The sequence below is a fragment of the Camelus ferus genome, chromosome X (genome assembly GCF_009834535.1).
Source record: "Camelus ferus isolate YT-003-E chromosome X, BCGSAC_Cfer_1.0, whole genome shotgun sequence".
Classification (NCBI taxonomy): Eukaryota; Metazoa; Chordata; class Mammalia; order Artiodactyla; family Camelidae; genus Camelus; species Camelus ferus.
This window is the reverse complement of record NC_045732.1, coordinates 71,845,143-71,870,512: the sequence shown is the minus strand read 5'-3', so window position 1 is coordinate 71,870,512 and position 25,370 is coordinate 71,845,143. Positions and strand designations below refer to the sequence as shown.

General features: G+C 48.1%; 1 protein-coding gene and 1 long non-coding RNA gene across 2 annotated transcripts in view; one reads left to right on the top strand and one right to left on the bottom strand.

The window, feature by feature from the left end:
* Positions 1 to 9,475, top strand: part of LOC116662152 — a 19,957-nt gene extending 10,482 nt beyond the window's left edge. Inside the window, exons 2-3 of the long non-coding RNA XR_004318134.1 lie at positions 7,935 to 8,029; positions 9,352 to 9,475. This is a non-coding gene — a long non-coding RNA (uncharacterized LOC116662152). The remainder of the gene's footprint in view (positions 1 to 7,934; positions 8,030 to 9,351) is intronic.
* LOC102504482 lies at positions 4,239 to 25,370 on the bottom strand. Its single transcript, XM_006194123.3, has 9 exons — positions 24,875 to 25,370; positions 21,073 to 21,203; positions 20,713 to 20,780; positions 19,856 to 20,079; positions 19,635 to 19,717; positions 17,976 to 18,116; positions 14,751 to 14,965; positions 9,976 to 10,125; positions 4,239 to 4,529 (listed from the first exon to the last, which is right to left on the bottom strand). Exons 1-9 carry the CDS (start codon positions 24,943 to 24,945, stop codon positions 4,239 to 4,241), a joined length of 1,374 nt encoding a protein of 457 aa, XP_006194185.1. The 5' UTR covers positions 24,946 to 25,370.

The window sequence follows — 25,370 nt, the reverse complement described above, 5'->3', positions numbered from 1 at the left end:
TGAGTGTTGGACTTGTAATACAAACCCAGGCTCTGTCTGGTACCAAAGCCACACTCTTAATCACTACATTGTCATAAATGGCAGCTATTAAAATAGAGAATTTGCTAGATCCAGCTTGGTAAGGCAAAACATTCCCTGAACTTAAGTAATGGTACAAATTGCCCTTATTCCAGGGAGCTGATAGTGAGGGCATGTGCTTGCCTTGGAAATGCACCACATGGTATGATGCAGCCAGGGAATTTGTAGAAAGCCTCCTGGTGAAAGGAGAGACTGCGAAAAACAGAGCTACTCAAGTAGGGTGGCAATAGCTGAGTTCTCACATGAATTCTTCAGGTGGCTTTATGACAGCAGCCATGCTCTGTGAGCAAGAAAGCCCTTGGCTCAGATGTCCTTCCTCCTTCTGGCCTGAGATTTGATAACAAGCTGTTCTGATGCCACTAATCCAAGCTTGTAGACTCTAAATGTTACCCTAGATGTGAAGTATAATGAAGCAAGGAGTGCGAGGCTGGGAAGAGTGTGTGGAACAGGGAAAGGCAGATGGTTGTACTGCCAAAATCCCTGACACAGTACTCACTGGTTGCTGCCAGAGTTTTCATTTGGTGATTGGTTTTTGAAATATAGCTCGATACTAGTCTTTGTATTTGGAATATTATTAATGTTTAATCAGATTGGTATCATTTTTTATTCAACAATGCAACTTACCAGGCTTTGATGTCTTTGTAACTTTGGTTCTCTTATACCCAAGGACCAGCTTGGGTATGTGTTTGCATGCAGACTTTATCTGATTTTATAATTTGCCTTCCACATCTGTTTGTCTATGATCAATAGGTTAATAGAAAGCAAACGAATAGAAATGTGGTGTATAATAAACCACAGAAGTCAGGCTTTCATTCCACATATACATACCGAGCATTGCTATGTACCAGGATCTGTGTGGGTTAAAAAAATTGTATAAGATGCAGTCCCTGCCCTCAAAGAGATTATTCTACAGTTCTTCCATTGAGCAGGTGATACTACTACCTGGTTTCCTAATCCCTTGGTGGTTCCCGTGTTTGGCTGATTTGTTTTTCATCAGCCAAGCAGCCTGGGAAAATCTTTAATCCTAACATAGTGAGTTTGAACTTAAGATTTTGACAGCCAGGAATGACAAGATGATGATGATGATGATAACATTGATAATAGTAAATGGAGAATGGAGAGAGGGAAGTGGGGGCACATAGAAAGATTCATGGGAGGTGATACATTCTAGACAAAGTTGAGATATTTGCATGGCTCAGTGAAAAGGAAAAATAACTTTGAGAGGCAACTTAACATTTCAGCAAGAAGGGTTTCCATTCTTTGGTGATAGGTGGGGGAAAAGGCTTATGGGAGAAAGTGAAAAAAATAAATTTTATTTACTGCCTTTCTTTCACATAGAACTTTTTTTTTTTTAATTTTAAATGTGTTGGTGAAATTTGGGAGAGCAGGAGGCCCTGCTAGTGGACTGAGGGGAGAGATGAAGACAGACCACCAGTTTTCCAAAGAGCAGAGCAAACTGAAGGAAAGATGGAGGCACTGATAGCCTCAGCAACAACTGAATAAATATAGCCCTTTCTCTGGAAAAATATATGTATAAAATATTTAACAGACATTAAATGCTAACAATGAATTAATGAAAACACCCGAAACATTTTATTTATGTAGCAAGTTTTTTCCCATTTAGAAAATGTGCTGTTTTAAAATTTAACATCATTTCATATGTGATTCAGGCAGAAAGTAGTGTGGGTCTCTAGAGCAACGAGTACTATAAGAATGAGGGTAGATGAAAGAAATCTGACAACTCACTGTAAGAAGGGTCCAAGTTCAAGAATACTGTGATCGAATGGATTGTTGGGTGTCAGACGCTTCCAGTGAGACCCAGCATGCCCCCTACCCCCATACATGTGCGGGAAGGGTGAGGAAAATAAAAGCTGTTTGCACCTGATCTGACACCATGTGTCTCCCTGCTCTACTCGGGGGCTCTGATAGGGAGGGACAGTACCTTCCACCTGGCATGGCCTCTGAGTAGCTTTGTGAACTCCTTTGGGCTATTATGTTGGTTGGTACTTTGGCTTCTTTGGCTCCCAGCACCAGCTGATGCCCTGCGCTGAGTCCCAGTTGGGCAGGCTGTATTGCTCAGTGCTGTAGCTGTCTCCAGGGCATTGTTCTTGAGACTTCCAACAGGGCAGATTTGTGCAGTTGGCCCATCTGGACAAGATCTATAACAAGTAGAGCTCTGTGCAATAAGCTCATCTCCATAGTCCACCCCCCACCACTCCCGCCTTCGGGCTGCAGCAGCCTGACACCCCAGCCCCGCCATAGAGAGTATCAAAGAGATACTCTCTGCTCCTTTCAAAGGGGTATTGCTTGGGGCTTCTCATTGATTGGCACTACCTGGGCAGAAATGGGAAAACAGGGACTCTCTGCCCTCTCAATTCAATCTCCTCTCTTAAGCCAGTCCTTTAGTTTTCAATCTCCTCGGCCACCAGAGTCATAATTAAAACAGTCAATAAGATTAATTTCTGGTCCAGCTTATCCTGGTCAGCCCTGGATGCTCTCCCCAAAGCCAAGAGACAGACGAGAGAAGTATCTCAGTGAACAGGAAAAGAGCAAACGAGCTCAATAGGAAAAAGGGGGAAAGAAAGCTGAGTTCTTGCTCTGACTATAGGATTTGCTTTGGTCATTGGACTTACTGACTTTCAATTTTGACCACTATTTTGAGGAAGGGAGGGAGGGACAGGGTGGGAGGAAGATATGAGAGAGGGAGAGAAAGAGAGAGAGAGAGATTGGACTCACATAGTTAATTATTCTAGGTCCAGAGAAATGGACAAGATGTTTAAGAGATCATTTGATCACCTGTCTTCCAGCTGTTTAGCCCCACCCTTTAATCTTTCCTTTTTCAGTTCCTCACAATTGGGTCATTTCAAAGGACTTGGAGTACCAGGCCCAGACTTCCCCACCTCCCAGTGGATGTCAGGCCTGAAATGGGCTCTCCCACACTCTCTCTATTCTGACATTCCTGGTTGCTTCAACTGAATGCTGCCCCTCCTCACTGTGGAAGGAGAAGGGAAGCAAGAGAAGGATTAAGAAATAGCTCCAACTTACGGTTTTCTAACTTCTACAACACCATCCTGAGATTGACCAAGTCAATGTTTGTTCAGGAAGGGGTCCTCTATATACCTAGTTCCCTCCCAGGAACCTCAAAGATCACTTTATCTAGGATGAGGCTGCACGGCACCATTATTTGCTCACTAAAAGGAAGTGAAGGAACAAGTGGAAAATGAGGGGTCCTGTGAAATAAAGAGACTGTGGAGAAAAAGAAGAAAAAATGAACGCCCAGCCAACAGAAGACTTTCTGAGCATAGTTTCTGTATTCTACTCCTCCTAGATCCCACTGCCTTGGATCTGACTTTTTTTGAAAGTTTTCTAGCATCACCAAGTAACTTTCTTAAAGACTAAGCATTTTTATCTTTTTATACTCCACAGCAGTCAAACACCTGCCGCCATGCTAGTTAGGGAATAAAACAAGTATTTCTGAGAGCTGAAAGGGTGGTCTTTCTGAGAGCCAAAGATTGCTGACTCCATTCTGACAGTGTTGCACTTCCAAGGAAACTTGAAGACCTCTCTGTTGGGTCATATAGCGATGCCCTCCTCTGGTATAGCTGATGACTGCTAAGAGGTGGGGAATCTATCCCCTTGCCTTCCTCCTATAGTCAGGGAAACCTGACTGGGTCAACACAGGGAAGCACTTGTGGATGGACAGGACTCCCTATTTGAGCCTGTGGTAGGAGGGACAGAGGGCACAGTCCAGGCCAGGCTCTGGTTGGAGGTGGCAGGACACAGACTGGTGCAGATTAAGATGACCAATGGCAGAATCTAGTAGCAGTGTTCTGAATATTCTGCACTGGAGAACAGAAAAACAGAGATGACTTAGCCATGGAAGACGATCATCCTGGCCCCAGGAGTATGGCCAAATCTTATTCTCATGAGAAATGGGAGAGCATGGAGGAGATCTAGATTTGGGCAGATAAGCCATCTTTCTAAGTACAGCCACCATCGGCACCATCCATTGTAGACCCACATAGCTCTGAGGTTGGCTGTTGAAGTTCTGAGTGGGAGATCGGGAAGGAATTGTCCAAGCCCTTGACAGAATCTAATGGAGGGGGAATGCCCACCCAGGAGGAAGCAGGAAGCCAACAGCCGGACTCTTTAGCTCTGATTCACAGCGCCTGGTGGATATCTTCTGACCGTAGCACTTTATAGACAACCCAGTAGAAGATGTTGAAGATGAGGAAAGTGAAAGGGAAGACAGCTCGGGAGATGGTGTCAATCCTCTTGGCCTGGTCCACGTAGAGTTTTCGCATGGTTTCTCCTTCCCTTAGAAGAGGGGCTGGAGGTTGGGGGCTATAAATGCCAGAACCTTCCATTGGACCTCCATCCCTTGCCTGCAGGCAGTGGCCCAGGCCATAGCCACGGAAATAAAAGCGACTTTCTCGGATGATATCTTCCTCCTGGAATTACATGGAAGAAAAAGCAGAATTTGAGGTCACAGCTCTAAGGCAGAGGACTAGAGACCGGGCCCCACATAGAGATCTCAGGTGATGCTATGCAGACGGGGTGGCTGGGTATACAGGCCCATTGCATGCTTTTTAATGGCCACAAAACTACTTATGAGATAGATGTATGCTAAGCAGCTCTACAAAGTACATATAGTAAGTGTTTAGATTCCATTTGCAGATAAGCCCTGAGCTGCCTTTTTAAAATGCATAACATCATTTAGAGCCCTCTAAAACCCAGTGAAGTGCCAACTCACTGTGAGAGGGACATCTCAATGTCAAGTTATCTCTGACTGGTAATAAACAGAATAAACAGAACAATGAAACCTTTAGAAAGCACAGCTGAGATATTGAGACTTGGGAACTTGACTTTAATGACTTTCCCAAGCTGCAGAAATAATTCTCCTTGTACACAGTATCTTTTAAAAAATGTTTATCTCGACTCAAAGCTGAAAATTCCCAAAGTTTTAAATAACCTAGTTGGTATCCAAATTAGGGTAAAACTGATTACGCTATTGCAGATACGTGTGCTTCTCTGCACATCGGCAGGTTTTGACATAGGGGTTGGTACACCTTGGGTGACATTACCCAATGCACATTACATTTGTGTACAATACATGCATTCTGATGAACGCATTAACACTGCAGAGGTAAATTTTATAAAAACATTAAGCAATGTAGCAGATGACACGAAGTTCATTTGTCTAGTAAGTGATAGCTGACAATCTTAAGTAGCTATAACACAGCTGAGAGCTAAGAGTTAAGGCCAGAGAAAGAGAGAGGGAGGGAGGGAGGGAGAGAGAAAGAGAAAGAGAAAGAGAAAGAGAAAGAGAAAGAGAAAGAGAAAGAGAAAGAGAAAGAACCAAAGCCCCTGAATGATCAGTAGATCTTACTCATATAAGAGCCTTTCAGGGCCCCACTCAGAGCCTATTTACTCTTAGTTTCTATCCAACCCAAACCTGCCTAATCTTGTCTACTTCTAAAGGACACACTGCCATCAGAAGTGGTGGTGGTTCACAGCCTGGAAATTAGAGAGAGGACAGGTATACCAGAACCTAGAAATACTTCATTCAAAGATGGTTATGACTTTTTAAAGTATTGATGTTTACAGGAGTGAAATCTTCGGCTCTCCGAGAAATAACCTGAAGTGAAATGCCCCCTTGTGGGATGATGCCAACTATCTCCTCAGTTTGCCCAGGACTGAGGGCTTCCGGAGACACTGGACTTTCAGTAAAAAATAGAATAAGTACCTGTATATTTAATGGATGTGACAGATAGACATACAATGTGGATAAAAGTAGGTTTTACACCTACTATGCAGTTAGAAGAACATCATAGGGTCTTTATAATGGGACCTCTGTCACTGTAGTAACCGGCTGCAAAGTGGCTTCATGGATGAGATGTCAATGTGGTGGGTCCCAGTAACTCTGGGTTATTGCAGCACTGGAAGGCCCAGCCGGGCCCTAGGCAGCAGGGCAGACAAGCTCAGGTCAGAGATTTACCAACAGATCCCACCTCTTTCTCTGCTCCCTGTGGGCTCCTAGTACAGACTTGAGAAAGGGCATTGGACTTGCTCACTGCTGTGTCCCAGTGCCTAGCACGGTGCCAGCATCCAGTAAACACCCAGTAGATATCAGTTAAAAGAATGAATGGACTGGGAGCCACATGCTTCAGAATATGGGACAGGGAATGGCTTTGTTCTCATGAAGCCAGCATCCTCGCAGGATCTCCAACTGAAGAGTCTACTCAGAAAAGAATCTTAGTGACAAAGTGCTTGGCAGGAAAAAACCATCACTCCCTGCCCCACCTCCGCACAATGGCCTGATGCCCTTCAGCCTTCAGAAAGAGTGGCACCTCTGGTCTAGGAAAGAATGTCCTTAGGTCTGCCCACTGGAGAGCTGAGCTACCCACTCCTTCATTGTGCTGGTCTCTGTGGAGAGAGTTGTACACGTGTAGGTCAGAGGCAATTCGCTCTTGTGTTTGTGCTTCGACGTTGAGTCTGTGTAGTGGGGTGGCCTCAGCTCTCTCATCAAGGTTATTTACATAACATGGGTCACCGCAGGCCTTGGCTCACCTCCCTATATCCTGTCAATTATTTTCACACTGTTCCTACCTGAGAGGTTGTGCTGGACCCATTTTAGAGATGAAGAATCAGAGGCCAAGAAAACATCTCCCAAGTAAGTGAAAAGGGCGGGGGTAAAGAAAATGATTTTCTCTTTTGCTTTCTAGTTCAGGGTTCCCCAGACCTCGTGTTCCCTGCGGCTCATCCTCATCCCCTCAGCTCTCCAGCGAGAGGATACAAGCATGGAATGTATTTGTTTGCAAAAAGCCTTGAAAGAGAAAATTGACTCCAATTGCTGTTTCTGTGTCGGCAGATCTCATTATTTCCCCTTTTCTCCAATCACAGTAAATCTAAAGGGAATTATTTGGAAATATTTCTCAGGCAAAAGCTATTTCACATGGGAGAGAAAATATGGCAGAGAGAGTAAGCCACCCTTGGCTCTTTTTGATTTTGACGTACTGTACCCCATTGTAGTTGAAGGAGCAAAGATGAATGACCTAAAATCCAAGGACGGGAGTCCTGGATTTGGGTACTACCTGTTTAGACCAAATTCTGAGGGGTGTGTGTGTGTGTGTGTGTGTGTGTGTGTGTGTGTGTGTGTGTTTTGGAGGGGAGGGACAATGGAGACAAACATCACTTTGTGGCTTCCACGACTGTTGAAATAGAATGTTTTTTATGGCAGCTATCTATAGGGGAGGAGGGCTGGGGCACTAGAGAGGGAAGATATTCCCAAACTAAGCTGAGAAGGGAAGGCAGAGTGTGGGAGAGGGGGTGTGGAGACAGGACAAAGGGATAGATATTGAGTGATATATATTGAAGTGAAGAGAGGAGACTGGAAACCGGGGAAGGGTCTTGGGGGATGGAAAGAGGCAAGGCGGGTTCTGGAACCAAGCCCCTGAGTGCTCTTGGCAGTATTTTGAAATTTCTTCCTTTTCTCAAGTTATTCCATCGATAATGGAAAGGCTTTTTCTCTGTCCGGCTGGCAAGAGAGCCCTCGCCAATCAATCTGCCGAGGTTGGTGAGCTGCGCTCCACGGCCACTGTGTCCAGACCCTGGTGCGAGGGCCTGCTGAGGTTAAAAAAAGGAGAAACAGACCCTTCCCTGTGAAGCCGATAGACTAGCTAGGAAGACAAAGCAGAAATGTCTGGAAAAAGATTAAACTATTTCAGACCGTGACATGGAAGGAGACCACCATGCAGTGGAGATGGATGGTTGAAGAGAGATTAAAGGAAAACAAGATGGAAGTCTGGAGCTGGGCGAACAGCCCCTAGCATGCTTCTAAATTGCTCTTGTCTAAGGAATCCCTGAAAATCATATGGATTCTCTCTCTCCCCGAAGAGGGCTCTTCTCAGACTGAAAACTGACTTCTCTAACTGGAACAGCAGGGCCCAGGGTAAGTTTCTAGAAATGGATTAACCCTGCATCAACTTTTTCAGCCTGCTCGGTGACCTCCAGGATTCTGCTACATTTCTTCCTGGATAGCAAGGGGTTTAGGAAACCTGAAAAGGGACAGGACTAATGGCCTAGGTTTTGGTTTTCAGGTTTTATTTACATTTCTAATAAGCCATGCACACATTTAGGTAGGATCCAGGTGCCTAAGCAGAGCCCAGGCTGCTGTTATAACTTTGCAGTGATTGAGCACTGGTTATGACAGACTTCATTATGAGATCAGGATCAAGCTATACATGCCCAGGAGGGGATAGGCTGTGGGCAGTTGGGGGTTGGAGAGGTGAGGGCAAGGGGGTGGGACAAGTGTCAACCTGGAGTAGCTCTACAGTAACTGCAGCAGTCTTCTGTTGCTGGGACACTCACTCAGGCAATTTAGCTGGCAAAAGGACTCTGGAACTGGTTGGCAGCCTGCTCTTCTTTTCTGAGGTGGGTATTAAGAAGGCATCAAGACCAAAACCCCTATGAAGATGATTTTGATATCTGCAGGCAGGTTTGATACAGCTAAAGAGCGAGCGGGGGACCGTTAGTTTAGAAAAGAGTGCTTCTACTTTTCTTGCCCTTCTGCCAAGACCATCTATTTTTTTTTTTTTTTCTAACCCTCAGCATCGAATGGGAAAGGCTTTTAGGTCCCTTGAAGAATCAATTACTCCTACTCAAGGAGATGCAGTTGTGGATAGATCCACTAGAGGGCGAGTTTCCCAAGCCCTAACTCAAGGACTGAAGCTGGGCGATGATAAATTCTGACAAACCACTAGAGACAGGAGCCCTGCCCCTCAGCAGAAAGGGACTTTAGCAAGGGATGTGAAATCCCAGCGGTAACTTGAGAGGTATTTTTAGTGTGATATGTGGTAGGGGTACCGCAGGAGCAGCTGAAGTGGGAGGTTGGGGTGTTAGGAAGGGCAAAGAGCCTTAGGGCTAGAGTGGCCCCGACAGGCTAGAACCAGTGGGCTCAGATAGATCTTAGTTTCTTCTTCCTCCAGATGTCATACGTACTTGCCCCTTGGCTTTAGAGCCTCTAGATTAGGCAGAAAACAAGGAACTGGAGCTCAAGTCCAACCAGAACTCTGTCTGTTGATTAAGCGACCAGTATGTAGCTCAGCAAAAGGTTTTAGCTTTGCTCATAATTGGGCCCTTGCTTCTGTGAGAGTGGCCCAGGCACCTCTGTTGTCATGACAACGTACCTAGCACCTAGTGTCTGGGCAGTAGGGGAAGGGGAGGAACTGCCTCTGTTGTCATGACGACAAGATCCCTAATCTATTTCCCCAGGTGATCACTTTACTGTAGGAGAAATGGGGTTAGCAGACAAGAGTGAGGGAGAAGAACAGCTCATGCCCAACAACTCTGATGAACCCAATGAAGATCAAGGCGAAGAAATCCAACAGCCAGAAGAGGCAAGTGATGGTTTTTCAATTCCAGCTTCGTTATGGGGACCCTTTTAGAATGCTCCCCTAGAAAGGCACCAATGCCTGACTCTTGAATTCTTAACTACCAATCAGTTTATGACAACTTGGGGTACCTTCTTCCTGGCTGGGAGGAGAGCCAGGAGCAACCACTACTAATTCTCAAAGCAATCTCATGTTAACTGGCTTGATGAGGTTCTAATAATGGCTAATATTTTTCAGTGCTTACTATGTGCTGGGCACTGCCCATGCTCTTAATCACTCTCCTAGACTTCCCTACAGAAATAACGTCCCATTAGACAGATAAAGAACTGGAATCAGAAGTTAAAATACTTAGCTTCTTCGGGACCAGCCTGGGACTAGAACCCAGGGTTCCTGATTGCCTGTCTAGTCTTTGCAGTCCAGGTCAAGTCTTGGTTTGTGGGAGGAGGAGGAGGGAGGAAGGAACCCAAAGGAGGGAGGAAGTGGGCCCCGCCCTAGTTATACTCACCATACGTTGGCGCCTCTGCCTTCTTCGAAGTCGCATGAATTCCTTATGCTGACGGGAGACAAAATTGACAGCAGCGTATTCCAGCAGGGCAGCGAACACAAAGAGCAGGCACACGGCCATCCAGATGTCGATTGCCTTCACGTAGGACACCTGCAACATCCGCCAATGGAGCAGTCAGCCGCCTTGGAGTCCTCCCATGGCCCATCCAGTGGGTTGCCAGCCCATATCAACTGCCTGCTGTTCTTCAGTTTTATCCTGAATTTCTTCTGGTTTTTAAAGAAGCTTTTCATGATATGTCCCATTGTCTGAGGGCCTATGCCAAAGAGATCGGGCTACCCACCATCCTTCTCTCTGCACTCTCCACCCTCCACTTCTATCTGCCTTTCCTCCCTCCACTTCTTTTCCTTTCTTTCTTCCTTCCTTCAGGACTTCTGCTTCTGCTTATTATTCTTTTCATTCTTCTTCTGATTCTTTTCTTTCAGTAAACAGCAATGAACATGAAGCCTGCATTTGTTTGCTCTCTGTTACCTCCTAGGGTCATCACAGCTACGGTGGTAACTGGGCAGGGTTCATGGTTCTCCAGTGAGACACAGGAGGACCTTGAGGCCTGGAGGGGAGAAGTCTTAGTCTGACCCAGTGAGAAGATGGCACTAGGGGGAGATCCTGGGCTTTCAGTTCAGTGGTGCTGCCATCTACCTAGGTTGCAGTCTCAGTATCAGACCAGGAGTCCATTCCTTTCTCTCCTCCACCCCTATTCTTCCTTTGACCCTGTGACTCTTTGTAAGAGGCCCTGGTGAAGATTTGAGCTCAGTGGTGAGTGGGGGCCTCATCTCTCACAATGAAGAGCAAAACAGGGCAGGGATCCCAGTGGAGAGCCATCCTCCCCCTGCTCCGGATGCTTCTCTAACTTCAAAGCACTGTTGGCTTCTGCCTATCTGGTCCCTAGTGCTCTCCTTTACTACCTGCCTTGGTAGCCTGTAAGTACAGTCAGCCTTCCGTAGCCGTGGGTTCTGCCTCGAGGATACAGAGGGCCAAATGTAAGGGACTCGAGCATCCGCTGACTTCGGTATCTGCAGGGGGTCCTGGAACCAATCCCCTGTGGGTATAAGGGACAACTGTACTTTTCTCTCCCATCTCCCTTGTGAGGATTGAACGCTCACCTCTCCTGAAACAGGGTCGTGGCTGGGTGGGACCAGAAGAGTGGCCAGAACTCAGGTTTTTGATGGCCTTTCACTTCCTCAATCACATCGACTCCCTACATAGTTTTGCACAGCTGAGCTCACCCTGGGGGGCTCCCCAGCAGGAGTAGGATTCATGACAGGCAACCTCTTTCACCAGCCTCTGCTATGTTGGACAGCGAGGGTGTTGCAGACTCTAGGTAAGGAGCAGGTCTCACTAGAGAAATCTTCCACCTCAGTGGTTCTTAGCCAGGGATGACTTTCCCCGCCCCCAAACACCAGGGGCATTTCACAATGTTTGGAGACATTTTTGGTCACACAATTTTGGGGTGGTGCTGGCAACTGGTATCTAGTGAGTAGAGGCCAGGGACGCTGCTAAACATCTTACAATGCACAGGATCCCCTCCATACTTGCACAAAAAGAAAAATTATCTCACCCAAAATGACAATACTGCTACGATTGAGAAACCCTGCTCTATTTCTTTTAAGGCAACTCCACTGAGATGGTAGTGGTGGGTTGCTAGGCAACCCTGATTGAGCATCCTTTGGTGTTTCCAGTTTGCCACCTACTAAGAGGGCATCCTATTTCATTCACCATCTCCCAGTCCCACTGTGCCCCCAGGGATGTTGAGTAAGTGCTATGAAAATCCATAATGAGATAATGACAAGGGACGTCCATGAAGGGCTTTGGACCATCAAAAGAAAAGAACACCTTAAGCAGCAGGAAGAAAGTCTTGTTAACAATAAATGTGTCAATAATGCACCTTAAATATCTCTAGAATCCATCCACTCACTATCCTCGCTCATCTGAAGAACTGTTACCGTTTCCTAAACGATCTCCCTGCATCTATGCTTGCCACCTCCAATCTGTTCTCCAAACAGTAGCCAGAGTTTTGTTTCCAAACTGTAAGTATGATCATATCGCTTCTCTGCTTACAACCCTTCAGTAGCTCTCCATTACCTTACGATACAGTCAGTGCTTCCCTTGGCATGACACCTAGTCCCTGTCAACTTCTTCAGCCTCATCCCACCCCTTGCAATCCATGACCGTGCTGTGCTGAACAATTTCAGTAGTCTCCCAAAGAAGTAATCTTGCTCTCTGTATCTCTCCTTTACCTTGATAACTTTTACTGAAACATTCACTATACCGTGTCCTCTGAGACGTCTTCCCTAATCATCCCAGTATGGGTTGGTTGCCCCTCCTGTATGTGCTCTGGTTACCTACACCTTCTTAGCATCCATCAAAGAGACCTGGCCGATTCCTTCACTAGACTGTGAGCTCTTCAATGGCAGGGACTTCTGTTGTGTTCACTGTTCTATCCCCCGTGCCTAGCTGAGTGCCTGGCACACAGTAACTATCTTTTGAATCAATGAATAGATGGATGATTTAGCAATGTATTTGTCTCTGCTGACTTCTGTTTGCTCTCTTGGCTCTCCTTCTTACTACCTGCCCCAAGAGCTGTGAGCCATTTAGATGACAGATTTGGAAAGAATTGGGTCCCTCCTCTCTGCTGCAACTTTAGGTCTCATCCGTCAGTCTCTGGTAGAAAATTCAGTTTACCCTTCCATTATTCACTAAGCCACCTGCAGTTTGTGTAGATCAAGAGCCTGGCAGAGAGACAGCGATAGGTGCCTTCGGAAGCCTTCATAAAGGCAAAGAAGGAGTGGCTTCCGGGAGTGTGGGGAATGGCCATCCCAGCTGAGTTCCCTTACAAAGTGAGTCTCTGCTTCTCTCATCCTGGACACTAGGGTTGTATTGGGGGTGGGGTTGCTGTGGCTTTCAGAAGCCCCTGACCTGGCCCCACCTCTTTCCTTGGGGCGCCCATAAAATCTAATGTTGCACAAACTCGGGAATGAGCAGAAGCCTCCTGACTTAGTCCCTGGCTCCGTGGGGCTGGCCAACGAAGCTATTTAATTCGGAATGCATGCCTACATATTTTGCCACTGGCCAATGAGGCTAAGAGAAGGTCATCAAAATTTGATGAGAAGGAACCAAATGCTGCAACACCGCACCCCCACCAAACCAGAAAACAAAACAACCCTCCAAGAAAGTCCATTTTTTCCATATAAGGAAACGAAGTGATTCCTGGGAGCAGATGGACCGTTCTTGCTAACAAGGGGGGACTGGAGGAAGACGTTTCACTGGCAGGAATAAGGCATAAATTGCAGCACCTTCCTGATCTAGAAAAGAATTTTCCTTCTTGTGTGGCAGTGGCACTAAACAACTTCACCTGCAACACTTGATCTTAATCTGAGTTTTGTCACTGTTTATCCATAGAGGGCTTTAGACTACCTCAAAGATTTCCTGGTGTCTCAAAAATAATTGGGGACACCACCATCTGCTTTAGGCCTAGGTCCACCACCCCGTTCTTTCCAACTAAACACCTAATAATTATAACAATAGCTAACATTTTTTGAGCGATTCTTATGTGTCAAACACTGTTCTCTGTATGAATACATTATCTGATTTATTTCTTGCAATAACCCTATGGAAGAGGTAATATTTTTATTCCCATGTTACAGGCGAGGAGATTTGAGAGGTTAAGGAATTTACCTAAGATCACCATCAGTAAAGGATGAGGCTGGGGCTCAAATACAAATCTGACTAATCCCCTACTCTTAACCACTACCCCCTCCACCATAAAGTAAATTTGTAAATTCACCGTGGATGTCCAGATTACCCCCTGTTGCAGTCCCTGGTAAAAGTCTTCTTAGGAATAAACACTGGGAGATGAGAGATCACAGAGCCTGGTTTCAACATCAAAACAGAGCAAGAGAGAATGTGTTCACGATAAGATCCACAAAACCTGTGTTGTTTTTGTTCCCTGTTATTTCTCCATGGCTTAGTACAGTTCCTGGTATATAGTACTTGCTCAATAAATCTTTATTGAATGAATGAATGAGCTTGCTCCCTGATTTTCTCAGAGTCTTGCTGACTGTAAGGACACTGAGGTGATGATCTCTAACTTCTGTAATATGAAGACACGAGGCAGGGAGAACCTGGGCCCAGTCCCATCAGCACAATATCTGCATCATCAAAATATTGCCAGGCCCCAGACAATCAGAGCCCACTGACTTTAATTGCTATTTGCTACCTCAAGGTTTTGTCTCCCCCAAAAGAGTGGACACTGTCCCTAGAGCTCTGTGAAACAGTATCCAATTTCTGACATAGCAAGAAAAGGATGTCGGTTTAAAATCCTTGTATTTCTTTGATTGTTTCTTATAAGGCATGATCTTGAGAAGGTCGTTCTACCTCTCTAGGCTGCATTGCTATCATCTGTAACATGAGTGAGTGGGACTTCCTACTTGCTAAGGGTCTTTTGATTTTGGACATGCTAGAATTTCCTGCTGAAAGTCAAAGTAAGTCAGGCACTGTCTCTACTCGTTCCCTAGCCAGACAGCAGCTGCAGCCCTGGCTTCCACACAGTTAGCAATATTATTAGCAGTATGTTCTGTGGGAAGAGAATGCAGCCACCTGCTCTGGCACAATGGCTCTTCTCTACCTTAAATCCAAGGAGAATAGGGAGCAGGAGGGAACGGGATGAATGGGAAATGGGGAGCTCTACAGAAAGCAAGTTCCCTTGCATGTCTCTTCACCTTAGGCAAAGAGGCCCGGGAGCCAGAGCTCTGAGTTGTCATGGTGAGCACGGTGGTGATGCCTAGGCCCACCCGGGCAGGGGCCGCATCCATGTTGATCCAGAAGGAGACCCAGGACAGGATGACGATGAGTAGGCTGGGGATATACATCTGAATCAGATAGTAGCCCATCTGTCGTTCCAGGTGAAACTTTACCTCGATGCAGGTGAATTTCCCTGCAAGGAAAGAGGTCAGGGATCAGGCCCCAGGTCCCCAGCCTGCCGCGGAGCCTGAGAGGCAGGACTAGAGCAGCCCTATCTCTGTGGGCCAGCCTCTGGGCATCTAAGCTGGGCCAATAAATGAGCCTTTCAAAATGGCCCCAGGGAGCGCCGTATGTCTCAAGGAAGCTCTCAGAGCTGCCATCAAGGACTTGACCTCTTGCTCCCAGCACTCTTAGTTTGCACCAGAAGGCCTTCCCCTTGACAACTTTGCAAGAGGATTAAGAGTGGGAGGGCTCCAGAGCCAGACTGTATGGCTTTGAATCCTGAACTTTCCACTTACTAGCTGTGTGACCTCAGGTGAAACACCTAAGCTTTTAAAGCTTCAGTTTCCTTGCCTGTAAGATAGAGTAATAACAATAGCATCTCCCTCGCTGGGCAATGGTAGGAATTAAATGAGATAATGCATTAGAGGTGTTGAGCACATAGGTAGCTGGTACTATCATCACTGTTACCAAAGTGATGAGCTTAGATGCCACTCAAATCTCAGCCTGGCTTGAGCATGCTGGTACCCCCTGAAACTTGGGCAATGACTCACTGAAATGAACACTGCCTGTGTCTTAAGCAAGTAAGAAGAGCCGGACAGCAAACATCTGGAAACAATGTCTAACAGAGACCAGCTCTGGACTGCGTGCAGCGGGTTCCCAGAGAGCATCTGGCAGCAGCACTCTCTGCCACCAACAAAAAGTACATTGGCCCCGGGCACATGGACCGATGCTCGCCTCCTCTGCCAGCTGTCTTCACTTTACCCTGCTTTCCGTGCCCCAAGGCTAAGAAAACACTAGCTCAGAGCTTCTCCCAGCAGCAGAGGCTTAGGATAACCAAAGCAAAAGGCAGAGGCTATAGATATTATTATTTTATTCTGGCCTAGGCTTGCTCTTAGCAGGACTGTCTGAATCCAGAAGGCTAGTGATTTCATCAATGACTGATTATGGCTTTGACGTGCTGTTCAATGCTGTGATCTCCTACTCTTTCCCGAGCCTACCCCACCTCACCCCACCTCACCCCACCCTGGGTTTCTTGCCGTGACATGTTTTTGCTCGGTTTCCGTATTTTCTTTCCTTCTTTCCTTTTTTTTTTCCTCTTGTAATAGCCATTCTGCTTTCAATAACAAAATGAACACTTGTTTAAGTAGAAAAAAAGTGAGAAGTAGAAAAGGAAGAATAATATTCATAAACTAATGTTTATTAAGCCCCGACTAAGTGCCCTGACTTTATATAGTTTATCTCATTTAAATCCCATAGCAACACTTTGGGGTGGGTAAAATTATTATTTCCCATTTTACAGGTAGGGATACTGAGGCTCAAAGGGATTCAGTTAGGTTTCTCATGGACAGCCAACTAGTGTGAATGGTGGAGCCAGAATTCAAACTCAGCTCTATCTGACTCCAAATTTCTTGCTCTCATCCCTTACATCACACTGCTTTAGAAACACTGTGCTATCTCCTTCCAGGATTTTTAAACACATGCTTTTGTACCATAATAGAATCATTCTGTGTATACAACTTCAAATCTTAGCCTTTTCCACCTGTACTTTCCCATGTTGTTATAAGCACCTTGCAAGCATCCTCTTGAATGTCTGGATAATATTCCACCAAGTAGATGCGCTATGTAATTTGCTTAACTTCTCCCCTTATTGGTGGATATTTAGAACAGTTCCAAGTTTTTGCTAGTATAAAAGTCTAAAGTCAATATGATAGTTTGGGCTATATCCTTATAATAAATTCCAAGGAGTAGAATTCCCAGATCAATAGGTAAGGAAAAAAAAATTAGCTTCTAGACTAAAATTTCTTATTGTGCCCCTGGACCACCTGCATCAGAATCTTCAGGAAGCTTATTCAAACACACATTTCTGGACCTCACTCCAAGTGCGTGTAATCAGAATCTCTGAGAGGTAGAACCCAGGAATCAATAGTCTAACAGCTCTCCAGGGAAATATGCACATCAAAGTTTGAGAACCACTGATCTATATACAAATTGCCAGGTTTTTTTTTCCTAAAAGAGTTTATACCAATTTACACTCCCCCCAGCATTTTCTAAGTTCAATGGCTCATTCCTCTCCCCATTCCCTGCACCCCCACGTACACGAACACATATATTTATAGGTTGCACCCAGAGCACATCAGCACATAGTAGGAGGAACCCAGGAGCTCCCCTCATCAGCTTGTAGCCTCTATCTCAGGGTCATACCTCTTCACAGCCAAATTGCCAGGGCAAATGAGAAACCAGCAGTGATCAGGGAAGCTGCAGGGAGCAGATGCTCAGGCTGGAAAAGTAGCTCCTCTCCATTTCCTGGCTCCACTTTCCTTCCCTTTCCTTTTTATATTTATTTATATTTATTTGTTTATGTATTTAATGGAGGTATTGGGGATTGACCCCAGAACCTCGTGCATGCTAAGCACGTTTTCTACCACTGAGCTATAAACACCCACCCTCCCTCTTGGCCCACTTTTCATGCCTGGGAAACCAAGCCCATTCGTGAGAGTTGGGCAGTGGGGGCAGTGGTAGGATGTGTGGATGGGAAGCCCACTGGTGCCCTGAATTCTATTCTCTCCTGGTTCAGTGCAACCACGGACCACTGCCAGATATTGATTCTCCACCTTCGATACAAAGTTGGTCCCCGGACAGATGGAACACTCCTGCCACTCACAGGCGCAGGCCCATTTGTTCTGCAGCGTGTGACAGGGACAGGACCATGGGCGTTAGACAGATCTGGATTCAAATTCTAAATCAGCCATTTACCAACTGTGTGACTTGGGCTATTGGTTTAACTTCTTAGAGCCTCAGTCTTCCCTTTCTGAAAAATGGGGCTGATCATCCCTACCATGATGCGATAAGACACACGAAGTTACTTAGCACCACATCTGGCATGGACTAGACCTTAGGTAGAAGCTGGCTGCCTGGCCCTTTTCCCTCCCATCTAGAGGCCCTCGTGTGACCCACAGCCGGTAATAACTTTGGGTTTTTACCTGTGTTGTAGTGCTTGGTACAATAGCCTAGATCCTTCTCATCCCGTAGGATAAACTGGGGCAGCGTCAGCCCTTCAGCCACTTGGACAGCAGGAGCATCTTCCAGCCATTCAAACACGAGGTCATTCATGGTGTAGCCAACTGAAAGTGACAAAGATGGCAGAGAGCTGCAGACTGTGGGTGTCGGGTGGGGGTAGAGAGAGGGTTAGAACTGGCAAAAAAAGAACATATGAGGGATAAAGCCTGGGTTTTTGGCGCTTCATGCTCATCTTCAAGAGGAAACCCTTTTTTGAAGAGGGTGCTTGGTCAGTCATCTCATGGACCCAGCCTAAGTGGGTAAATCAGAAAGATTCCAGACTCCTCTCCTACCTAGTTCTCAAGCTTTAGCAATGCGCCAGGAGAAATGATCCTGGCAGACCTAGAAAGCACGTCAAAAGGGTTGGAAAAATGTTAAGGAACCCAGCTGGGAACCTCCTGCCCCATCTCAAACCCAGGGGAGGAAGCATGTGTACCAACCACATGTCTTGAGCTGAGCCAGCCTCTGAGCCGGGGCTTTTGCCATCGCACTCTGGGGAGGAAAGAGCTATTTATACCCTGCCGGTCGTGCATGGGACAATGTGCATACCACAGACTCCTGGCCAGGGCCCTGAACTGGGGCGAATTGAGAGTTAACATCCAAAAATGCCAAGTTGCTTGCAGATAGCTAGCAGTTTGTGAAGGCTCTTGCCACAGAGATGACTATATTCACACAGGTCAGGTAGAAATGGGAGCAGGGACACCAAGGCTCACAGATGTCCAGTGTAGGGCCTCTGCCCTGAGGAGCTTTGTGACTTTGAGTAAGTCACTTCCCCTTCTGTAAGATGCCCCACCTACTTTTCAGAGTCGTTATGACGAGGTGATGAGCACCTGGATGTGAACGTGGTTTATGAACTCTACAAAGCTGACCACATGGGACACATCCTACCCACCGCTGTTCTATGCTGGAAAAAAGCCTGATAAGCCGTCTTCTCTGAGGAGCTAATGGATGACTCCTGAGCTCACAGTCTCACTTGCCCAGGAGATGGCAAAGGAGAGGACATAGGTCCAGCCTTGTCATCCTTTAGCTTCTCTGCACTTGGGGCACCCCCTGCAGAGTGACATCCCCTGTCCTTGATAGCCCTCAGCTGACCTCGTTCCCCTGGGCACTGCCCTACGCGCAGGACTGTCCTCTCCCACCTCTCTACAAAGGTTATCTGCATTCGTGAGGAATCAGTTTTCAGAGACTTCCCCTGCCCTGCCAACTCTGGATTTTTATAGGCATCTTGAGTGCCTTAACTCAGGGGAAGTAAAGGTAGAGGCATCTCTTTGGGCAGAGGAAGTACCCCTCAAATAGCCCCCCACAACCAGCACAAGCACATTTGTATGTAAGGCTGGCACCTTCCCACTCCCCGGCCCCGTGGGGCAGCCAGACCAGCCAACAGTGTGGGGATGGAAAGCCACGCTGGGCTGGGTGTTGGCGAGCCTTGGCTTCTAGTCTCACCTGTGCCAAGAACCGACTGTGAGTGCTTGGGGAAGTCCGTCCCCGCTCTGGGCTCCCCTTTGCCTGTCTGGAATATCATGGGATGGGGTTAACTAGCTGGCATCTCAGGCCTCATTCTGTGGCTCTCTAGGGACACTTACAGCTCTCCAGCTGCATTGTGCAGGTCTGGATGTCCATAGGGAAGTTCTTGAGGTCCATCGGGCAGGACAAAATGAGGGTCAGCCTGGCAGGGATGGTAAAAAAGAAGTGACATCGGCTTACTGGGGCTCAGCACAGCCCAGGGGACCCTTCTCCCACCCCTCAGCCTCTATCCGGCTTCTTCCCCTTGATCTGAACTCTCTTGGCCGCCCACCAGTGGCACCTGATACTGTAGAGTACGTTCCCATTCTTGAAGATGCGCAGTAACTTGTTGTCCGTGGTCACCTCGTGGAAATTGGCCCCTTTCTCGTTGGCAAAGAACAGGTCTGGCTTCCAAATCGAGTCCAGCATGGAGGGATCAAGGTCTAGTGAGTCATCAGGATATTCTCGGTAGGCCAGGCGGGGGTCATTCCACTGCTGTCGCAGGAAGACGTTCACCCGGTAGTCCTGGGAGGGGGGAGAGGTGGGCCCATCATAGGCAGTGCTATTCCGGGGGCCTAGCAAGCCTACCTGGGCAGGAGGGCCACGAGGTGGAAATGCTGGGACCACATCTCAGGGGCAGTGGGCATTTTCCACTGGAGAAGGAGCCTGCCTTGGGCTGATACGGCAAAGGTGGGGAGGGAAAAGACACTTATGAAGCACTTACTATGTGCCAGGCCCTCTGCTAAGTGCTTTCTTTATGTTCATTACCTCACTGAAATCTCACGCCAACCTGAGAGGAAGGTGCTGTTATGATCCCCATTTTACAGATGAGGAAACTGAGACAAAGAGATTTAAGTAACACATAGCTATTAGACGGTAGAGTCAGGGTTTGAATGCAGGTTTGTCTGATTTCAAAGCCTGTGCTCTGCACCAAGCTACCTCCCAAATTTGAACATCTGCTGCTTAGGCTAGACTGCCTTGAGCCACTAAAACCTGGGGCTGGGGAAAGATCCTCCCAGTGACCAACTTCAGACATCCCATGGCTTTAGCCATGACCAGGAAACAGACAGAGGACAGCAGAGGGAGGAAAGGCTTGCTATTTGGTGAGTTTCTCCCACTCCCACTAGAATGGAAGAGGGGAACAGGGAGATGCTTTACCATGGTCGTCTCGGTGACGGAGCCAAAACTGTTGATGAAGATGTTGCAGGTCACATTCACAGGTGGGCCTAAGGGTAGCAAAGCACAGCCATATTGGCAGGGCATTCCAGGAGTCTGGGAGAAGTTTCCAAGACTCTCTCCCTGGGCTTGAGGCCAGGGCACTGCTGGGAGAAGGCAGTGCCCAACACACAGGACCATCCATGGGCAAGGGGGAGGGGACACTCCTTCTGAGCTATGACAGCCAGCCCTGGACCTCCAGCCTCCTGTCCCTGAGGCAGGCAGGCAATAGGGGCCGGCTTAGTAGTGTGTCCCCAAAAGGAGTGGGGAGGGAGGGGTTTTGGTAGGATGAATGCTTCTTACCTTTAAAATTGGGCCGAATCCGGGCATCATATCCAGATGTCCGCCCCATAAGCTTGTCCAGAAAATCCGAGGGGGACATGGGCTGGGACCCCTTGGTTCCAGATTTGACTTCCTCTTTTGCCAAAGCCACCCTGGACAGGAGAGATAAAGAATTAATAACTGAGATCAGTTGTATCCTGCCTTTATCGCAGATCCTCTCCTTCCCTGATCCCACCCACCTCCGGCTGGTCTCTCCATCAGGCAGGAAGATAGGAGATGGGTTTCTGGGTGCCCATTTGCAAAATGAGAAGACCAGAACAGAAGCCAACATACTCACTAGTTAGTCCTAGAAAACTGCTTTCACATATATTAGATCTTTTTGCCCTCCTAATTCTCAGTGTGATGGGGGCGAGAACTGTTATTTCCATTTTACAGGTGAGAAAATGGAGGCTTCCAAAGGAGGAGTAATCTGTGGGACTATAAGCTGTTGTAACCACTGTGGAAAACAGTATGGAATTTCCTCAAAATATTAAAAGTAGAATTACCGTATAATTCAGCAATTCTACTTCTGGATATTTATCCAAATGAAATGAGATGCCAGTGTTCAAGAGCAATCTATACCCTCATGTTCATAACGGTATCATTTGCAATAGCTAAGACATGGAAACCACCCAAAAGTTCCCCAACAGATGAATGGATAAAGGAAATGTGGTGTGTGTATGTATATATATATACATACACACACACACATACATACATACATACATACACACAATGGAATGTCATTTAGCCATAAAAAAGAATGAAAATTTGCCATTTGCAGCAACATGGGTGGACTTGGAGGGCATTATGCTAACTGAAATAAGTCAAAGACAAATACCATATGATCTCATTTATATGTGGAATCTATTAAATAAATAAATAAATAAATAGTTGGATGGATAGATAGATAGATCAACCAACCAATCAACCAGAAGAGGAGTGACTTGCCTGAAGTCTCACAGCTGTCACAGGTGAGTGACACATGTCCCAGGATCAGGACTCAAACCCAAGGCTGAGGCCTCATCCAGGATTCTTTCTGAAGTTGCTTTGAACACACTCAAAGAAGAGTGACAGAAATAATGTGGTTGTGGCAATATTTTGCACACATGGCTTAGCCAAGGACAATCTCCATCCCTGAGAGTTGGTTTCAGTTGCTTGGCCTTTGTGCTGACCCCTCAAGAGGCTAGGACCCAGATACTGGAGAGGGCGGCTTGGCTTCTGGTGTTTGCTCCAGCAGGAAGCTATGTCCTGAGCTGGACCTCAGTTCAAGGTTGTGGCAGCTGCGGGCAGGTAAATTTGCTTTGGCAATACAATAGGCCGTGGAAAGCAGGGCTCTGGGAGCCCAGGCGAGCATCCCAGTAGGGTGGCCATGCTATACAGGTCAACTCCCATTTTTCTCCCTAACAGCTTGATTTTGAGGAAGGGGCCAGAGGGCTTTGGCCTGGCCTCAAGGCCTACCCCCTTGTCCCCTGCCAAGTTTCCCTTTAAGAACAGCCAAGGTCCTTTCACATGTCTGCTTGTCTGCTTACCAGTCAATAGCTAGAGACCAAGAGCTCAGCAAGGGCTTGAAGGCAGGGGTGAGGATCAGGGCGTTGTGCAGGCTGGCCTCCTGCCTGGGCCCTGTGCCTCCTGCTCTGTCCTGCCATCGTCACTGTGTCAGGCACCAGGCCTAGCTCCCATGCTGCCACCAAGGCTGCTTCAGTGTTAGGGCTGGGAGGCTGGGGTGACCACTGGCCTTCTAGGTCTAAGTCTCCTTTGGGCCAGCGGGCTCCTTTTTCCCAGTAAATCTGTGTGCCTACTGGTAACTGATAGAATAATAAAAATCGCTGAGGCACCATGCTAAACCTAACTGCTTGATCTAGTAGAGGTCTCACATCAACCCTCTCAATAAGTACTATTATTATCCTTATTATACAAATGAGGAGACTGAGGCTCTGCAGGGTGAACCGACTTGTTCACGATCATGGTAAAGTCGAGATTCCAACCCAGAGCTGTTGACTTCAAAACTAAGTCCATTTACCGCAATATCATGATGCGAGCAGCCCAGGGTGGGTTGCCAAGGAGCCAGATTGGGGGAAGGTCAGTGGCAGCTGCACCCTGACCCCTAGAGGCCTGCTTCCTTGAATCCCCTGAGCAGGAGGGAGCTCTTAACCTGGGGACAGAGGCCACCTCGGCCCTGAGCTAAGGCTGCCAGAACAGGCGGCCTAAGCAGGCTCTGAACATCCAAGGAGGCGGGTGGTGGAGCTGGAACAGGCAGAAGCCCGTGGCTTCACCATGGGGCGTCCACACTGCCAGGTGCTGCTGCTGGGCATTTGCCACCCGTCTGCTGGGAGGCCATGTGGTCCTGCACATTGAGCAACCAGACCCTTGCCACCATCCTCAGCACTCCCTCTCTGGTCACCTCTCCAGGGAGCCCCAGCCCTAGGACCCTGGGACGGGCAGTGGGTTCAGCCTCCTTGGGCCCCCACCCCTGTCGCAGCCCCTCTCTTCCGGGGCTACCTCGTCTGCGGACCTGAGAGCAGAGTCACCGTGTGTGCGGCCTCTCCTTCCTCCCTTTCATTCCTGGAAAGTTCCAAACACTGGCAGGACTCAGGAGGTTCCAGAGCTGACAGTCTTTCTCACAGAAGGTCCTGGGGTGGGGGAGGGGGAGAACTCTGATTCTGTTCCTGGTCCCTGGGTGACCTTGGCCAGGTCACCCCCCACCTTCTCTAGTCCTCAGTTTCCTGATGTACAAGAAAAGACTTGGATTCAAGACTTCCTAAGGCCCGCCTGGCTCTAACCACCCAAGTGGGAAGGCTGCCACCGAAGCCTGGGCCTTGAGGCAGCCTCCCCTCCAGCAGGGCCAGCAAGCACCAGCTGGGTGCCCCCTTCTGCATTCCCCTCTCAACTCCGGCTGAGCTGCTATTCCACTTTGGGCTGCTTTTCACTCTTAAGAAGTTTATCCTCTCCCCACCCCCCACTTCATCCCTGCCAGCTTGCCCTGTAACGTGTCTGCCAGCAGTGAGGCAGGAGGGCCCTCAGAGGCAAACAGTCCTGGTGTGCTCTTTGGAACAAAGAGGAGGAGGAGGACAATACTGCAGTGGCACTCACCCCCTCCACCTTGGGAGCCACTCTTATGACTGGTTCAGCCCAAGCCACAGCCATCTTTCCTCCTCGGCTCACCCTGTCTACCTAGATTGGCTCCTGGTCTAATGAGGAAGTGAGGATGGGTCGGGAGGGCCGTTTACAGGCAGCCCAAAGCATGACTTGCCCCCCAGCCTAGGAAATGACAGCCACTTAGTACCCCTTCGGGGATAGTGAGGAGCCAGGCGCACCGGGGCAGGGCAGGGTAACTGCAGAGGGCCAAGGTTTGATTAACCCAGCTTCATTCTGATGAGGTTTTGGGCAAATCTCTGCTCTTTGAAGCCTCTTACATGGGCAGCTGGCCAATGTTGGTGTCATTTTTAAGGATTTGAGGAGTGTGTGGCCAAGCTGGTAGGGAGATTGGGTTGGATGGCAGGACAGATGGCTTCCGTTCCGTTCTGTTCTGTTCCGGGGCTCGCTGCCTAGCCCCTACCCTGACCCAGGAAGCTCTCACCCATGCAGAAGCCTTCTGGCTGGCTCTGGGGCCGTGGCATCCCGCATGAAAATCTCCTGGTCCTGGCTGGGGGAGGCCACGTCCTCCCCTGGAGCCTTCCAGACTGTGGGCTTTTCGCAAACTTCGAGGAAACTGTGCCAGAGGCCCCTGCTGCCCACCGGCCAGCGATTGCATGCACCTCCTCCTCATCCCCACTCAGCTCACCTGAGGAGGACCTGCCCCGGCAGAGTCCAGAGGAGAAGGAAGGAGAGGGTGGCTGGAACGAGAGTGGTCATTCCGCGGGGACCCGGAGTCCTTCTCAGCAGGGCTGCCAAGGTGAGAGGGGATATCCTGGTGGCGGGAAAGCCCAAAGTACAAAGCCTTCCTCCTACTTGGGAGCCTTGCAAGGAACTGGAGTGGGGGGCCCGGAGCGAGGAGTTGCGCTCTCTCTCCTCTTCTGCTCTCTTCTCCTCTGCCCTGTCGTTACCAGTCAGGGGCTAGAACTATTCCCCTGGAAGTGATCTGGACACAGAGAACCCTACCGGCTCGCCCGGGGGCTCCGGAGGGCCTCAGCCAGCCTGCCCTGCCCGGGAGCTGAAGGAGATTCTCTCTGGGCAGCAATCATTCTCCAAACCCTGGAGAGTCTTGGAGGGGAGGGAGGAGGGAGACTGTAGGAAGATGTTTCTCTCCCTCCCGCTTCCCCCCCAGATGCACCCTCCGA

What these genes read in the sequence shown, in the direction of transcription:
- LOC102504482 (XM_006194123.3), bottom strand. Translation starts at nt 24,945, where the DNA reads ATGACCACTCTCGTTCCAGCCACCCTCTCCTTCCTTCTCCTCTGGACT. An exon ending in CCGTCACCGAGACGACCATG is followed by an intron (nt 20,080 to 20,712) that starts GTAAAGCATCTC and finishes CCCCCCTCCCAG; the next exon opens with GACTACCGGGTGAACGTCTT. An exon ending in AACGTACTCTACAGTATCAG is followed by an intron (nt 19,718 to 19,855) that starts GTGCCACTGGTG and finishes CATCCCTGCCAG; the next exon opens with GCTGACCCTCATTTTGTCCT.